Source organism: Schistocerca gregaria, chromosome 4 (assembly GCF_023897955.1).
Source record: "Schistocerca gregaria isolate iqSchGreg1 chromosome 4, iqSchGreg1.2, whole genome shotgun sequence".
Taxonomy (NCBI): Eukaryota; Metazoa; Arthropoda; class Insecta; order Orthoptera; family Acrididae; genus Schistocerca; species Schistocerca gregaria.
Genome location: NC_064923.1, coordinates 444,896,722 through 444,915,409, shown reverse-complemented (window position 1 = coordinate 444,915,409; position 18,688 = coordinate 444,896,722). Strand labels below are relative to the sequence as shown.

The 18,688-nt window shown below is 41.3% G+C and overlaps 1 protein-coding gene across 1 annotated transcript in view; it reads right to left on the bottom strand.

Annotated features, from left to right (window-relative positions):
* The window catches only part of LOC126267591 (arf-GAP with Rho-GAP domain, ANK repeat and PH domain-containing protein 2), a 152,988-nt gene extending 135,301 nt beyond the window's left edge, over nt 1-17,687 (bottom strand). Inside the window, exon 1 of the mRNA XM_049972892.1 lies at nt 15,173-17,687. Coding sequence (XP_049828849.1) covers nt 15,173-17,058 — 1,886 coding nt within the window. The 5' untranslated portion in view covers nt 17,059-17,687. The remainder of the gene's footprint in view (nt 1-15,172) is intronic.
* Nucleotides 17,688-18,688: the final 1,001 nt, after the last annotated feature.

Below are 18,688 nucleotides of genomic sequence, written 5' to 3'. Positions count from 1 at the left end.
CACACCAGGAACCGCGGTGTTGGCCGTCGAATGGCGCTAGCTGCGCAGCATTTGTGCACCGCCACCGTCAGTGTCAGCCAGTTTGCCGTGGCATACGGAGCTCCATCGCAGTCTTTAACACTGGTAGCATGCCGCGACAGCGTGGACGTGAACCGTATGTGCAGTTGACGGACTTTGAGCGAGGGGGTATAATGGGCATGCGGGAGGCCGGGTGGATGTACCGCCGAATTGCTCAACACGTGGGGCGTGAGGTCTCCACAGTACATCGATGTTGTCGCCAGTGGTCGGCGGAAGGTGCACGTGCCCGTCGACCTGGGACCGGACCGCAGCGACGCACGGATGCACGCCAAGACCGTAGGATCCTACGCAGTGCCGTAGGGGACCGCACCGCCACTTCCCAGCAAATTAGGGACACTGTTGCTCCTGGGGTATCGGCGAGGACCATTCGCAACCGTCTCCATGAAGCTGGGCTACGGTCCCGCACACCGTTAGGCCGTCTTCCTCTCACGCCCCAACATCGTGCAGCCCGCCTACAGTGGTGTCGCGACAGGCGTGAATGGAGGGACGAATGGGGACGTGTCGTCTTCAGCGATGAGAGTCGCTTCTGCCTTGGTGCCAATGATGGTCGTATGCGTGTTTGGCGCCGTGCTGGTGAGCGCCACAATCAGGACTGCATACGACTGAGGCACACAGGGCCAACACCCGGCATCATGGTGTAGGGAGCGATCTCCTACATTGGCCGTACACCTCTGGTGATCGTCGAGGGGACACTGAATAGTGCACGGTACATCCAAACCGTCATCGAACCCATCGTTCTACCATTCCTAGACCGGCAAGGGAACTTGCTGTTCCAACAGGACAATGCATGTCCGCATGTATCCCGTGCCACCCAAAGTGCTCTAGAAGGTGTAAGTCAACTACCCTGGCCAGCAAGATCTCCGGATCTGTCCCCCATTGAGCATGTTTGGGACTGGATGAAGCGTCGTCTCACGCGGTCTGCACGTCCAGCACGAACGCTGGTCCAACTGAGGCGCCAGGTGGAAATGGCATGGCAAGCCGTTCCACAGGACTACATCCAGCATCTCTACGATCGTCTCCATGGGAGAAGAGCAGCCTGCATTACTGCGAAAGGTGGATATACACTGTACTAGTGCCGACATTGTGCATGCTCTGTTGCCTGTGCCTATGTGCCTGTGGTTCTGTCAGTGTGATCATGTGATGTATCTGACCCCAGGAATGTGTCAATAAAGTTTCCCCTTCCTGGGACAATGAATTCACGGTGTTCTTATTTCAATTTCCAGGAGTGTATGTAAAAATTTATCACAGTGTGAAAAATTTGGAAACTAAAATATTTTGTATAGAGTAACTTACAGAAGCATGTGCATATGAGCTCAAACTAAATAATGGTGCTTTTATAATTGTAACAGTGTATAGGCCCCCATTGGAAAAAAAAAAAAAAACTTAAGATTCTTTGTTGTGCTATCTGTCAGACAGAAGGAAGCAAATTATTGTTTGTGGGGATTTCAATACAGATTTTCTGAAAGAATATGACAGAAAGCTTGACCTTGAAGTATTACTATCAATCTGAAGTCAGTTATTGATTTTCCTACTTGGGTGATACAGGAATGCACTGATAGATAATGTATTTATAGAACAAGATAAATTTAATCAAATAAAAACTTTTCCTGTTAAGAATGGTCTGTCTGGTAATGATCCACAGCTAGCACATAGCTCCATACATAATGCAAAACAGTCCTCCAAAATAGTGTGTTCAATTAATGATTTAACAATTGCTAATTTTAGGGAAAGCCTGCACAGTTAAGACTGGGATGAGGTGTACAAGGAATATGTTGGTAATTTAAAATTTAACTTATTTCATAACACCATTGTGAGTATAATTGATAACATTTTCCCTAAGAAAACAGTGAAATATAATTGTAAGAAAACATCTAAAAAGCCGTGGATAATTAAAGGGATAAAAATATCTTGTAAACAATAAAGGGAAATTTATCTTACAGCTAGGAGGAGTTATGATCCAGAAACAGTTACAGTGTGTCTGAGATTAGCACCTCTGATAATAAAATTAAAACAATTTGGAATATTGTTCAAAGGGAAACAGGGCAACGGTGAGTACTGGAGGACTGAGTTTCTACCAAACTCAATGAAAAGCTTGTTAACAAAAAATCAGATGTAGAAAACATTTTTAATATTCATTTTTCAAGTATCAAAGAAAAATAGGATCCAGCTATTCATTAGAAAATGCAAGGCAGTAAATGGAAGAGGCAATACCTAAGCACTTTGATAAAACTGAAATTCAACTCACCTCTCCAGCAGAAATTTGGAAAATAATAAACGCACTCAAAAGTAAAAGCTCGCATGGAATTGATGGCATTTCCAACAGAATACCAAAAGCTGGTTCCCAACAGATAAGTAGGATTCTCAGTCACATACATAATAGCTCACTGAAACAGGGCATTTTTTCCAGATAGACTGAAATAGGCTATTGTTAAACCATTGCATAAAAAAGGGACAGGTCTGATGCTAACAACTACTGCCCAGTCTCACTTCTGATAGCTTTACCAAAATTCTTGAAAAAGTAATGTATTCAAGAGTAGCAACACAATTTGTAAAAATGAAGTACTAATAAAATGTCAGTTTTGTTTTCAGAAAGGCCTTTCAACAGAAAATGCTATATATGCTTTCACTGAGCAAATATTAAATGCTCTGAATAACCAAACATCACCCATTGGAATATTTTGTGACCTCCCAAAGGCTTTTGACTGTGTGAATCATGAAATTCTTCTAGATAACCTCAAGTATTGTGGTGTGAGTGGGACAGTCCACAAATGGTTTAATTCATATTTAACTGGAAGAATGCAGGAGGTTAGAATTAACAGTACAGATACTCTGCAAAAATCAGCAGAGTCCTCTAACTGGGGAGGTATCAAGAATGGTGTCTCACAGGGTCCGGTCTTGGGCCCCTTACTGTTCTTAAAACACATTAATCCCTTGCCACTCTATATTCATGGAGATACAAAGGTAGTTCTTTTTGCTCATGATACAAGTATAGTAATCACACCCAACAACTGAAATTCAGCAGAGGAATTGTAAACAATGTCCTTCAGAAAATTAGTCTACATCTACATTTAAATCTACATAGATACTCTGCAAGCCACAGTGCGGAGCACTGCGGTGGGGTGGGTACCCTGTTCCACTTGAAAACAGAGCAAGCGAAAAATGATTGTCTACATGCCTCCATACGAGCCCTAATTTCTCCCTCCAAGTATTCCCATTTGATGCCCTGAAACATTTCTGTAGCACTTCTACATCTACATCTACATCCGTACTCCGCAAGCCACCTGACGGTGTGTGGCGGAGGGTACCCTGAGTACCTCTATCGGTTCTCCCTTCTATTCCAGTCTCGTATTGTACGTGGAAAGAAGGACTGTCGGTATGCTTCTGTGTGGGCTCTAATCTCTCTGATTTTATCCTCATGGTCTCTTCGCGAGATATACGTAGGAGGGAGCAATATACTGCTTGACTCTTCGGTGAAGGTATGTTCTCGAAACTTCAACAAAAGCCCGTACCGAGCTACTGAGCGTCTCTCCTGCAGAGTCTTCCACTGGAGTTTATCTATCATCTCCGTAACGCTTTCGCAATTACTAAATGATCCTGTAACGAAGCGCGCTGCTCTCCGTTGGATCTTCTCTATCTCTTCTATCAACCCTACCTGGTGCGGATCCCACACTGCTGAGCAGTATTCAAGCATTGGGCGAACAAGCGTACTGTAACCTACTTCCTTTGTTGTCGGATTGCATTTCCTTAGGATTCTTCCAATGAATCTCAGTCTGGCATCTGCTTTACCGACGATCAACTTTATATGATCATTCCATTTTAAATCACTCCTAATGCGTACTCCCAGATAATTTATGGAATTAACTGCTTCCAGTTGCTGACCTGCTATTTTGTAGCTAAATGATAAGGGACCTATCTTTCTATGTATTCGCATCACATTACACTTCGCTACATTGAGATTCAATTGCCATTCCGTGCACCATGCGTCAATTCGCTGCAGATCCTCCTGCATTTCAGTACAATTTTCCATTGTTGCAACCTCTCGATACACCACAGCATCATCTGCAAAAAGCCTCAGTGAACTTCCGATGTCATCCACCAGGTCATTTATGTATATTGTGAATAGCAACGGTCCTATGACACTCCCCTGCGGCACACCTGAAATCACTCTTACTTCGGAAGACTTCTCTCCATTGAGAATGACGTGCTGCGTTCTGTTATCTAGGAACTCCTCAATCCAATCACACAATTGATCTGATAGTCCGTATGCTCTTACTTTGTTCATTAAACGACTGTGGGGAACTGTGTCAAACGCCTTGCGGAAGTCAAGAAACACGGCATCTACCTGTGAACCCGTGTCTAAGGCCCTCTGAGTCTCGTGGACGAATAGCGCGAGCTGGGTTTCACACGATCGTCTTTTTCGAAACCCATGCTGATTCCTACAGAGTAGATTTCTAGTCTCCAGAAAAGACATTATACTCGAACATAATACGTGTTCCAAAATTCTACAACTGATCGACGTTAGAGATATAGGTCTATAGTTCTGCACATCTGTTCGACGTCCCTTCTTGAGAACGGGGATGACCTGTGCCCTTTTCCAATCCTTTGGAACGCTTCGCTCTTCTAGAGACCTACGGTACACCGCTGCAAGAAGGGGGGCAAGTTCCTTCGCGTACTCTGTGTAAAATTGAACTTGTATCCCATCAGGACCAGCGGCCTTTCCTCTTTTGAGCGATTTTAATTGTTTCTCTATCCCTCTGTCGTCTACTTCGATATCTACCATTTTGTCAACTGTGCGACAATCTAGAGAAGGAAGCACAGTGCAGTCTTCCTCTGTGAAACAGCTTTGGAAGAAGACATTTAGTAATTCGGCCTTTAGTCTGTCATCCTCTGTTTCAGTACCATTTTGGTCACAGAGTGTCTGGACATTTTGTTTTGATCCACCTACCGCTTTGACATAGGACCAAAATTTCTTAGGATTTTCTGCCAAGTCAGTACATAGAACGTTACTTTCGAATTCATTGAAAGCCTCTCGCATAGCCCTCCTCACACTACATTTCGCTTCGCGTAATTTTTGTTTGTCTGCAAGGCTTTGGCTATGTTTATGTTTGCTGTGAAGTTCCCTTTGCTTCCGCAGCAGTTTTCTAACTCGGTTGTTGTACCACGGTGGCTCTTTTCCATCTCTTACGATCTTGCTTGGCACATACTCATCTAACGCATATTGTACCATGGTTTTGAACTTTGTCCACTGATCCTCAACACTATCTGCACTTGAGACAAAACTTTTGTGTTGAGCCGTCAGGTACTCTGTAATCTGCTTTTTGTCACTTTTGCTAAACAGAAAAATCTTCCTACCTTTTTTAATATTTCTATTTACGGCTGAAATCATCGACGCAGTAACCGCTTTATGATCGCTGATTCCCTGTTCTGCATTAACTGATTCAAATAGTTCGGGTCTGTTTGTCACCAGAAGGTCTAATATATTATCGCCACGAGTCGGTTTTCTGTTTAACTGCTCAAGGTAGTTTTCAGATAAAGCACTTAAAAATATTTCACTGGATTCTTTGTCCCTGCCACCCGTTATGAACGTTTGAGTCTCCCAGTCTATATCCGGCAAATTAAAATCTCCACCCAGAACTATAACATGGTGGGGAAATCTACTCGAAATATTTTCCAAATTATTCTTCAGGTGCTGAGCCACAACAGCTGCTGAGCCCGGGGGCCTATAGAGACATCCAATTAGCATGTCTGAGCCTGCTTTAACCGTGACCTTCACCCAAATCATTTCACAATTCGAATCTCCGTCAATTTCCTTCGATACTATTGCACTTCTTATCGCTATAAACACGCCTCCCCCTTCACTGTCCAGCCTATCTCTGCGGTATACATTCCAATCAGAGTTTAGGATTTCATTACTGTTTACGTCTGGTTTCAGCCAACTTTCTGTTCCTAGTACTATATGGGCGTTGTGACCGTTTATTAATGAACTTATGTGTTGTTAGAACCTACCGATAACAAATTCTAGAAGCACACCTATGAATTTCTTCAATGTCTTCCTTCAATGCAACCTAATACCGATCCCAAACACTTGAGCAGTACTCAAGAATAGGTCCCACCAGTATCCTATATGTGGTGTCCTTTACACATAAAACACTCTTTCCTAAAATTCTCCCAATAAACTGAAGTGGATCATTTGCCTTCCATACCAGAGTTCTCACATACTTGTCCCACTGTACATTGCTCTGCAACATTATGCCCAGATATTTAAATGACTTGACTGTGTAAAGCAGAACACTACTAATGTTCTAACTGAATATTATAGGTTTGATCTTCCTATTCATCCTCATTAATTTACATTTTACTACATTTAGGGCTAGCTCCCATTCATCACACACCAACTGGAAATTTTGTCTATGTTATCTCGTATCTTCCTACAGTCACTCAATTCCAACACCTTACCATACAACTCAGCATCTTCAGCAAACAACCACAGATTGCAGCCCACCCTATCTGCCAAATAATTTATGTATACAGAGACCGACAGCACTCCTGATGATACCATTGTCTCTGATGAACACTCGCCATCGAGGACAACATACTGGGGTTCTATTATTTAAGAAGTCTTAGAGCCACTCACATATCTGTGAACACAGACTGCAATGGGGCACAGTGTCAAATGCTTTCCAGAAATTTAGAAATATGAAATCTGCCCGTTGCCCTTCATCCATAGTTCTCAGTATATCATTTGAGAATAGGACCAGCTAAGTTTTGTAAGAGTGATGCTTTTTAAAACCTTGCTGATTTGTGAACATGAGCTTCTCAGTCTCAAGAAAGTTTTTTATATTCAAACTGAGAATATGTTCAATGAATCTGAGCAAACAGCAGTTAGGGATATTGGTCTGTAATTTTGCAGGTCCATTCTTTTACCTTTCTTATATACTGGAGTCACTTGCACTTTTGTCCAGCCACTTGGGACTTGGCACTGGGCACAAGATTCATGATAAATGCAAGCTAGGTAAGGAGCCAATACCATACAGTATTCTTTGTACAATCGAACTGGGATTCCATCTGGACCTACTGATTTATTTGCTTTCAAATCTTTCAGTTGCTTCTCTACACTAGATATGCCTATTACTATGTCATCTATATGGGAGTCTGTCCAAAGGTCAAATGACATTATGTTTGCACAATTCTCCTGTGTGAACAATTTCTTGAATGTGAAATTTATAACTTCGGCTTTCATTTTGCTATCTTCAATTGCCATAGCAGACTGGTCAACAAGGGACAGAATGGAACCCTTAGACCCGCTTAGAGATTTTACACATGACCAGAATTTTCTCGGATTCTCTGAAGATCTTTTGCTAAGACGTTATGGTGGTAGTAGTTGTATGCTTCACACACAGATTTGTTCACAGATACACAAATCTCAACTAACCATCACTTGCTGTCATTTATTCATTCCCTTTTTGAACTGAGAGTGCAACTGCCTCTGCTTTCCAGCATCCACTGAATTTTGTTATTTAACCATGGTAGGTCTTTTTCACCCTTTATCCACTTACGAGGCAGGTAACTCTCCCGGCCACGCTTTACAATCTGCTGACACTTTGCCCATAATTCCTCTACATCCATCTTACTGGAATTATGTGATGTCAGTTTACAAGTGAGATATTAATAAATGATTATTTGCTCTATCTAACAGAAACACTCTCCTAGCCTTCTTCACTGATTTATTAACTGTCATAATCATAGTTGCTACAATGACATCACAATCACTAATCCCTGTTCCTATACTGAGATTGTCAATAAGGTCCAGTCTATTTGTAGCTACAAGATCTATCATATTTCCACTACATGTGGACTGCCCAGCTAGCTGATTAAGACAATTTTCGGAAAAGGTGTTCAAAAGTATGTCGTAGGACTGTCTGTCGTACCTCCCACAATGTAGCCATAGACGTCCATGTCTATACACAGCAGATTAAAGTCACTCCAACTAGTACTGCATGACCTTTGTATTTGCGCACTATTGACTGTAGACTCTCTCTGAATGATTCTCGAAATGTCACAGCAGAATCAGATGGCCAGTAAAAACATCCAACAATTAACTTAGTTTCACCTACAAGTGTTATACGCGACCAGATGACTTCACTGTCACACTCAACTTTGACCTCTGTAGAGACAACATTTGTGTCAACTGGAATGAACGCTCCCCCCTCCTATGGTCTCTAATCTGTCTTACCGATATACATTCCATGATTCATTAAATATCTCAGGACTTTTCGCTTCATGTTTCACAGCCAGCTCTCGGTACTAAGAATAACTTGAGCGCAAGAACTTTCCTGAAGAGCACTAGATTCAGGAACTTTATTACGACTACTTTGACAGTTTACTGATAAAATTGTGATAGTCGAGGTGTCTTTATTCTGAATGCCGTTTGACTTCCCTTGTGGTGAGTCGAGTGGCCAAGAGTCCATCAGAACATCTCAAACTACTGCCTAGGGCCAGTTGTGCACTCTCTGGTTAGGAACCGGTTGGGCTCTATTCTTGGAATAGCATGAGAAACGCATTGTACAAACCAGGAACAATGCGTAACCAGATTATAAACTCGAGATAACTTAACCAGCGATTTCTGACTGGTTAGTGGGCTTCACTTTTCAAGACGGCAGGGACAGTGACAGATGCAGCCAACAATAATGAGATTTTGGCTAAACTGTTCATGAGAATGAGAAAGGGGAAGAAAGAGTGATAACGCCAATTCCAAATTTATATCCGGATTTTGCTTATCAAAGGTGGCATACTTGTCAGTCTTGTGCGTGAGAAACTGGAGCATACAACAGACAGATGAGACTATTTCTCTGTTTTCTTAAATAACACTGTTTATTTGTGGTAATATGCATTCAATTTCAGTACCTCATGAATTCCGTTGTGTTATTTATGTAAATCAGGCACATTAAAATAACGATTTGTATGAAAATAGTCTTCTAGAATGAGATTTTCACTCTGTAGCAGTGTATGCGCTGGTATGAAACTTCTTGGCAGATTAAAACTGTGTGCTGAACCGAGACTTGAAATTGGGAACTTTCCCTTTCGCAGGCAAGTGTTCTACCATCTGAGCTATCCAAGCACAGCTCACACCCCATCCCCACAGCTTCACTTCTGCCAGTACCTTGTCTCCTACCTTCCAAACTTCACAGAAGCTCTCCTGAAAAACTTGCAGAACTAGCACTGGAAGAAAGTATATTGTGGAGACATGGCTTTGCCACAGCCTTGGGGGATGTTTCCAGAATGAGATTTGCACTCTGCCACGGAGTGTTTGCTGATATGACATGGAACTTACATTACGCATAGGGGCCACCAATCTAAAGCCCCTGCTACCTTTTCTGTGCTTAATATTTGTGTGTTTCTTTCTTTAAATAATAACAACAATAATAATAATAATAATTGTACATCTATTGCTGCTCCGTCAATATATGTGAAGTTGTTAGTGAATTGAAATTGTTGCATATGTTTTCATATACTTTATTCAGAAATCTAGAAAGATCGCTTACTGGTCAAATAACAAATACCTGATCATTTAACTAAATTCAAGAATAGGAAGTTATACATATATGTACCCTACCAATTTAGTTAAATGTTTTGCACTAATATTTTCACTGAATGAGACTGCAAAAGTTCTCGTGTTTCTTACTATACACTTGAACTCATTCACAGTATCTACCAACCTCAAGGTACCCTCAAATGAAAAATTTTGCAATCTGGAATTTTATCACTCATGTTTGACACACTGTTTCTTCAGATGGCAACTACATAAATATGAAATTACACACGCAAAAATACCCAGTGTGCTCTTCAGTTATTGCCAACTTAACTCGACATGAACACTAATCCGGGAATAACTAACTGAGGAATAAAATGGTGACATACAACACACACTCCAAGTTAACCAGTGGTTAACCTGTTCCTCAGTTAGCCAACCCTGGATTTATCACAAGATTGTACAACTGGCCCCCAGCCTAAAAAACCTTCATGCGCACTCCACAGGTACTCTGCTACCCGAGTAGCTGCTTCCTTTGTGTAGCACACCCCTGACATATTAAGGAAAGTCCTACAAATCCCCACATAACACAAGTCTAGAAATTTGCAGCCAAGACCATCACAGTCAACGAAGCCTTTGTTTGAGACCGTCCACTCAGCTCCAAACCAAAGGGCCCTGATTAACTCTGGAAGCGATGCTGCAAATTGTGAGCTCTGCTTGCAGCCCGTGCGTGAGGGCAGCAGTCTTCACCATCTCCACCAGCCACCTATATGAACTGAGGATCACCTCAGAACCCATGTGACAGGTGTTGGTGCTGATGTGAACCATTACATGCAGACAACTGCACCCTGCATGCTCAATAGCCAAAGGGAAGGCCATGTTCATGTCTCAGATGAGACCCCCTGGCAAACATATCATGTGCACATTGGCTTTCTGGCCCCCCTGGCAGACATATAGTGTGCACATTGGCTTTCTTTCCAGCCCTGAATGCTATCTGCCTAAGGGGCTCCATAACGCACCTAACATTGGAGCTCCCCATAACTAGTAAAGCCCCCCCCCCCCCACCCCCCTGCGCCTGCTTGGACCCTCCTGAAGGAGCGGCTGCCTGTCAAGTCACAAGGTAAATGGCCAAGCAGCCAGACGCCAAATTGTTCCGCCACCTCAGGTGACGCGAATGCATTACCACCTGCTACTCAGCTTGCAGTGAGGGCGAATCCACTGTGTCGGGTGCTCTAGAAGGGGCCTGCCATGTTCTCTGCTCTTTTTGATGATCTGCTGAAGTGATACGCTCAGCTACTTACACTATTAGAGGGGGTCGACAGAAGTGTCCGATCTCATGCCTCGGCTTTGACCCGTGACGTAAGGGTGTTGTGGTGTGTGACGTCATGACGGTGCGGAGTTTGGTTTGTGAATGTGGCGTGTTTTTAGATGTCGTCATGTTGTGGTTTGTTGTGCCCTCTGGTGGTATGTTCAGGGTTATCGTTTGTTTGGTGTATTGGGATCAGTTTGATGTTGCTCTGTGGCGAGTGCTGCTTGCGTATTTTTGAAGCGGAATTTGTATCGGTGAGTTAACGGTTTTGTGTGAAGATTAATGTAGTGATGATTGCTGTACGTCGGGTGGTTTTGTTATTAAGTTTAATCAGTTGTGGTTTTTCGTTCAGGAATGGATATGAAAGACAAAATCAATAGTTCTCGGTTGAGGGCTATGATGCGGGACACAGCTTTAAAACTGGTTAAGTTCCTACAGCTTTTTGGCTTAATTGCCGAGGTGGTGAAGTGCAGTGTGTGCCGTGAACCAATGAAATTGGTTAAAGTTCCGGCCTCTCGGACAAGGGACGGTTATATGTGGCACTGTCGTAAAGACAACATATGGCGTTCCATACGGCGCGGTACCTGGTTCGAGAAGTCTAGGTTGGGCATGCGCGAGATTGTGATTTTTACGTATTATTTTTGTTATAGATCCCCACAGAGTTTTTGCACGCATAAGACTGGTGTGAGTGAGAGGAGCGTTTTAGATTGGTATTCCTTTTGTCGTGAAGTGTGTTCAGAATTTATTAAGTACAGGGGTAAGTTGGGGGTGGGGGGCATGGGGTTGTTGTGGAGGTGGACGAGTCACAGTTTGGGAAGAGGAAGTATGGGAGGGGGAAGTCTGTGGCTGCTATTTGAGTGTGGGGGGCTGTTGTTCCAGAGGGTGGGGGTTCCGAATGTGTTTTTAGGGTTGTGGAAGGGAGGTCCAAGGCTGAATTAGTGGGGTTAATTGAGGAATATATAGAGCCGGGGTCCACAATAGTTTCTGATGCTTTTTCTTCTTATAGGGGGTTGGATGAGAGGGGTTTTAATCATTTAGTAGTGAACCATAGTTTAGAGTTTAAGAATTATGAGACAGGGGCTTGTACTAATACAATAGAGGGGATGTGGGGGGCGGTTAAGTTAGTTCTTGGGAAGGGGAAGAGGCGCTCTTCCAACCTTCAGTCTCATTTAGATGAGTACTGTTCGCGGAAGAGTGTCCCAGAGGGCTATTGTATTGTTCGGGTTTTCTTAGGGGCTGTGGGTAAAATGTATAGGCAGAAAGTTGTTAGTTAGGGTGGTCTAGGTATTTGGGTGGAGGGCTGTGGCTCAGGGTGGGGTGGGTGGTTTATTTTGTTGTGTAGTATTTGTTAAGGTGGGTGGGTGGGGGGTGGGGGGGGGGGGGAGAATTGGAGTGTGTTTGTTTTTTGTATTAGTTGTGGAGGATCTATTTTGTTGAGTTGTAGTGTGTGATTGAGATTTTTTATGTTGCATTTGGTTTTTGTTTGTGTTTCTTAATTTGGGGTCAGGAAGAGGGGTTGGGCGGAGGGTTGAGGTGTGGATGGGTTGGGTTTTTCTTTTGGTTTAGTATTTTTTTGTTGGTTTGCGTGTTTGCACGTGTGTGTGTGTGTGTGTGTGTGTGTGTGTGTGTGTGTGTGTGAGAGAGAGAGAGAGAGAGAGAGAGAGAGAGAGAGAGAGAGATTGATTGTGGTGGCCAATCTAGTTTGTGGGGCTGGAACTTTCTTGTGGTGGTAAGTTCTCATTTTTTGTTTTTGGCGTATGTGTTGTGTATTGGGGTATAGGGAAGTATTTCATTGAAATTTGTGGCTGTGAAGGTTGGTATTGGGAGATGTTTTTGAGTTACATAGGTCAAGGGTAGTGGTCGATCCTAATTTATGGGATCGGGAGCTGCTGTAGATCTGTGTAGGTCAAGGGAAGTCTCTGTTCATAATGTTTGGCAGTGAATTTTGATTTTTGTATTGGGAGATGGAATCGGGAGCTGCTGTAGATCCATATAGGTGAAGGGAAGTGTCCGATTCCAGATAATATTGTTTTGTGGTATTTGGTGAGTTTTGTGACGTTGATTGTTTTCGTTGTTTTGCGTGGTTTTGTATGGGGGTGGGTGGCTAAATTTGTTTATATTTAGTTTCTCCCCACCCAAAAACCCCCAATTTCCCACGCTTGTCCCGTTAGAGTCATTTGGCTTTTTGTGAAACGTGTGTGTGTGTGTGTGTGTGTGTGTGTGTGTGTGTGTGTGTGTGTGTGTGTGTGTGTGTGTGTGTGTGTTTTTCGATGTACTTTCATCTTTATGATACATATGCAACGATTTTATATCCGCCATATTGGAATTGTCGTTTATGGTCGTTTCCGCCATATTTGAGACGTCATGGGTCAAAGCGGACGGGTGGGATCAGACGCTTCCGTATTTCTATTAGAGGTATTGCAAATTTAGATGATAAACATGTCAGTAAATTACCCTGTTATAACTATTTCCATTCACTTCATTTATATAGCATCATATTTTGGGGTAATTCAGCTTTAAGGAAAAAAAGTATTCATTGCACAAAAGCGAGTAATCAGAATAATAGCTGGAGCCCACCCAAGATCACCTTGCAGACATTTATTTAAGGAACTCGGGATATTCACAGTACCTTCACAATACATATTTATTATTAATAACCCATCCCAATTCAAAAATAATAGCGAAGTGCATAGCCACAATACTAGAAGAAAGTATGATCTTCACTATTCTGAGTTAAATCTGGCTTTAGCACAGAAAAGGGTGAATTATGCTGCCACAAAAATCTTTGGTCATTTGCCAAATAGCATTAAAAGTCTGAGAGATAGCCACCCAATATTTATAAACAAATTAAAAGAATTTCTGAATGACAACTCTCTCTAATCAATAGATGAATTTTTAGATATGAAGTAGTAACAGTAAAAAAGTAAAAAATAACTGATTATATTGTATAAAGTAAACTTATGTTCAATTAACACATTCCACATAATTATGAAATGTTGTATTCATGATCTATGGAACAAGTATTAATATGATACGCAGTTGGCAAGCAGGGCAACAAGAGTAATCAAAAAATCTGTGGCAGTAATCGTTCATGTGGTTGCAAATAAGACAGCGAACACTGTGATGTACCTGTAAATGATCTTGGGCACATTGATAATTTTGCCTGTATAGCAAAAGTAAAAGCGGGTTTTGAAAAAACCCAAGAAAAACGGCAAGATCATTTTTTTTTTTTAATTTTCTCATCTTTTTTTAAAAACCAAAGCTAGGAGGTAGTGTACGCCAACAACAATGCAGATGCAAAATTTTCTATACCATTTAAACTCAGTTTGGAACAGATACTTACAAAAGTAAAAACACCAATATAAATGTTCCATACAAACAAGATGACAGCCAATATTAACGAGTCATTCCTTTTTAGAATATACTGAATTAATGTTACTGGGTTCTGTGCAGAAAGACAGCCTTGAATAATGTAGAAAAAAATTATCACTCAGTCTGGGAGAATGAGAAAAAGAGACTTCTAACATGATTTTTAGGGACCAAGATTTCCATTTAAGACTAGTCATACACTATCTATCCTCGAAAAGATCTCAAACAGATACATAACGAAGTTACACTCTTTTCCTCACAGAAATGACTTTCTTATAGCAATCTATATCTCTAGTTCTTGCAATTTCTCTTGGCACAGAAATGTAATTACTTGGAAATACATTTTTTATCCAACTTAAGCACTTACTTTGATGTTAAGTGTACATGATCAATGCTTTATATATGAATTTCAAGCGCGCGTGCGCGCACGCGCGCACACACACACACACACACACACGAGTGAAAAATCTGGAAAAAATTATTATGAAGCCTTACATTAACAGGTATCATAGTGGCAAAAACCTGCAGTTACAGACCCCCAAACACAAACAATTGATGGCCTTCATTTCTGAGAACTTTATTGTTTTTAATTTTCTGCTTTATGTTTCTGTATAGCCCGAGCCTAAATCATAACAGATTGTGTAGAACATTAAATCACAACAAGACAGAGATAATTACAACAACAACAATAAAATATTTTTTTTCCACATTTCTAATACCAGTCATCAGTGACTGCACATTTTATTTCCTCACTTCAAACTAAACAATAACAGAAAAAGAATACCAAATTACATACTACCAGAAATAAACTTATTTCTCAGCAAGAACAGAAGCACAGCTATATAATAAACATTATGCTTGATTAAAAAGCAATGAAATTAATTTACCTTATCTTGTGGTCCAAAACAACATGTATACTCATAACACTTGCCAGCTGAATTACATCTTTAACGGCAATCATACTTTTGTCCATATAAGTGGATAATTTCCCCTCTGCTAAGCTGCACCAGCGTTCAACATAATCATTTGATTTTTTGCTGTTTAACCTATACAAGAGCCCACTGTGCAACTTAGACATCTGTGGTTGCACTAATGGCGGTTCCAGGTCCACCTGTGAATCAGTTTCATAAAACAAAGAAGCTTCTTGCTTTTTTGTCTTCTCAAGTTTATTGTTACGTCTTGTGAGAGTGGGTGACCAGGAAGAGTCTGACACAAATTTCATAGCATTTTTCATGCTTGACCACCTTACCAATGATTTTCTTGATTTGACTGGTGTACTGACTACTTGAGAAACAGAGTCATCCACAGATCTCCCCTCTGGTGCTTGGTCAACTATCAATACAGTTTCTATTGATGCAGGAACATTCCTGCTTATATTCTGATAATCTTGTTGTATAACACTGTCATCAATAACAATACTACCAGTTACTTTAGGATTGACAGTAACAGAGTCTGATCTCCTAGGTGGAATAGGGGGACAGTCCTTGGGGGCTTCAGGAATTGTAGAATATATAACTCTGTTAATTTTTCCATATGGTGAATCTGTTGCTACAGCTGTTGCATCACCCAGCAGCAGTGACTGAAACTCAATGTCAGTAGCATTCTTTGAGTCAGGAGTACTTTTAAACAAGGGATCAAATTCATATATTACTGAATTTGCTGGTAAACCAGCACGTCTTGTTTCTCCTTTTTTCCTGAATAAATCTCCTGGTGGTTTTGACAGTAGATCTGGTTCCCACTTATCATAAAGTTCATTCTGAACACTGAAAGCACTAGATACATTGGACTGCATAGAACAACTGTATCGGTCATCTTCAAAGATTTCTTCAGGGCTAGTATTATATTCTGACAAGTCTAATTCACTAAGTAATGACGGTGATATACTACTGTTGCTAACAGAATTTCTTCCGCTGACAAGGCTCTCGTCAAAAATGCTTGCAATGTCATGTCTAGACTTACTGTCAAGTGCCATCTCTGAACATTTTGATGAATCAGATGATGGCAATGTATCAGATATGGACAACTTTCTAAGTGCCGCCTGAACATCGTTGTTTCCCAACATACTTTTAGCTGTCACAATTCTTCTATTTGAGATTGATACCTCCTCATAAACAGAGGCGCTGTCTGGGCAAGATGCTGCACTACTACATCTGATACATTCCTCATCTGCTACACTTGAATGGCTCAACACCGACTGAACTTCATCATACACAGACTCATCAGGTAATGGGGGCGGGGGATATATGGGTGGAGGCGCGTTAAATGACTGAAAATCGTCATCATTTGGTTCACATAGGTTAACTAATGTCTCAGCTGAATCATCCGCGACTAACGGTGACTTAAAAGAAATTGACTGAAAAATATTTTCGGCAGGAAGTGAATGACTCCTCTCTACTTTAGGTTCTTCCACACCGACATCAGTGTTTTTACCAAGAGAATGCACTGTTAATCTTTTGCCAATGCTACGAAACGATTTTTCCAGTTTCAAGCTTGCATTCTTCGTATTACCAAATGCTGTCCTTCCTTTCTCCCGTACTGCTTCCGATGCAGCTTCAATTTCTTTCCTTATGGACCTCGAAGACGGCTGCTTCGACGGAGAACGATCTAAATGTTTCATACTTCTGTCTGCTGTCACATTATCCGTTTCACTGCTATCACAGTCAGAACCCTTTCCTTGTCTTTGTCTTGGTAAAGGGACTGGCTTTTTAGGAGCCTCGTCCTGACTTGGTTTTAACTGTGGGTTTCTTCTAGGTTTTGGAATTGGGATATCCATGTTACTCGCTAACAAGCAAAGAAAGGATGTATGACTCACGGTTCGCGTCGCGGACACAAAAACAGTTATGCCACGAAAATCACATTTTACGACACTTTTACAACAGCTCTACTAATTTCAGATAGTCTGACGAGATTTTGGTTTTGATGAGGTGGTCACACGTTTCGTTCATGATTTACACCAAACTCCCAAAATGTTTTCATTTTGCCCGACCCCCACAAAACTACATCTCTCTTGTTTACCTGTTGCGCAAATGTGACACCAACGATATTCGCATCCGACGAACTTCCCAGCTGTCATTTTCCAATGTTGGTCAGCTTGAACTCCACAGCTGTCTCAACCAAGGACGAGAATCTTAGACGAAACCACCGAAGACACTAAATTAAACTCGTTGGTAAACACCGATTATTTCAAGGTAAAATCGTATTTAAGGCTGATTCACACTTGTCTGAACGGAATGTCTAAACATTCCACAGTGTATTTCAAAATTAAAATGACAACACAGGTCGTCAGCAGGACGGGACATGACGAAACGGAACGTCGAAGTCAAGGTTTGAATTCACATAAACGAAGAGTCTAAATATTTAGCAATTCACTCTGGCCGTCATGGCACATCATGCCCTGTTCCGTCAAAACATTCTGTAATGCATTTGAAATGGCGACATACACACATTGTTGATGACGTGAACCCCAAACTCATTTCCAATCGATACATGGTCATTCGTAGATCTCCGTATTTCATTTCGTTCTCGTTTTCATTTATCTTTTGTGTTGTTCATTATTTGTAATAAATAGTTTCGTTTCATTATTTCTTCTGTTATAATTTGTAATAACTGGGGAAAGATTAACTGGAGCAATCTAAATTGCACGATACGAGCGTAGTAAAGTAGATTATCTTCTACAACATTTACAATGTTGATTTTTATGCATACCTGTACAGTTGGTTGGTTGGTTGGTTGGATAGTTTAAAAGGGGGATAAGGGATCAAACTGCGTGGTCATCGGTCCCTCCCATACAGTATTTAATATTTTACAGTGATGTGGAGTGAAATATGGCTGCAACTTGAAGTGTAAAAACTACTGTAGGAACAATCAGATTGATCAGTAGATGGAATTCATGTGGAGATTGTGAGATATTTCTAGTGTTTCATAAAAAATGGACTGAAACTTTTAGGCACTGCAGATTGTTCGTTTAAAAATATGTTTGAGGCAGACTTACTTATTGTTAAGTAGCCTGCATTGTGTGTGAAACAGTTCTACCAGCATCATATATCAATATTTATGGGGGTTTACTAGCGAACCACAGTACAAATAAGGCACTAGAACTATTAAATGCCAAATATAAGATGTAAAGAAAACCTACAAATCTTGAAGGGATAGATATTGAGGGAGATATGACTATCACACAAAAATTTGCTCTGAACTAGCAACTAAACTTATCCTTTAGCACTATTTTTCACAGGATGTTATGACATCTCGTAACAATGTGTTCCTTTTAGTAATTCTGGATGCAGTTTGATGTAACAAACGAAAAAAACTATTGCCTTTCTAAAATATTAAATGCACATTCCTCTTCCTCAGGCTTCTTGTACAGTGTGTGAAATTCCCCTTCTGTATCACGTAATGACGTT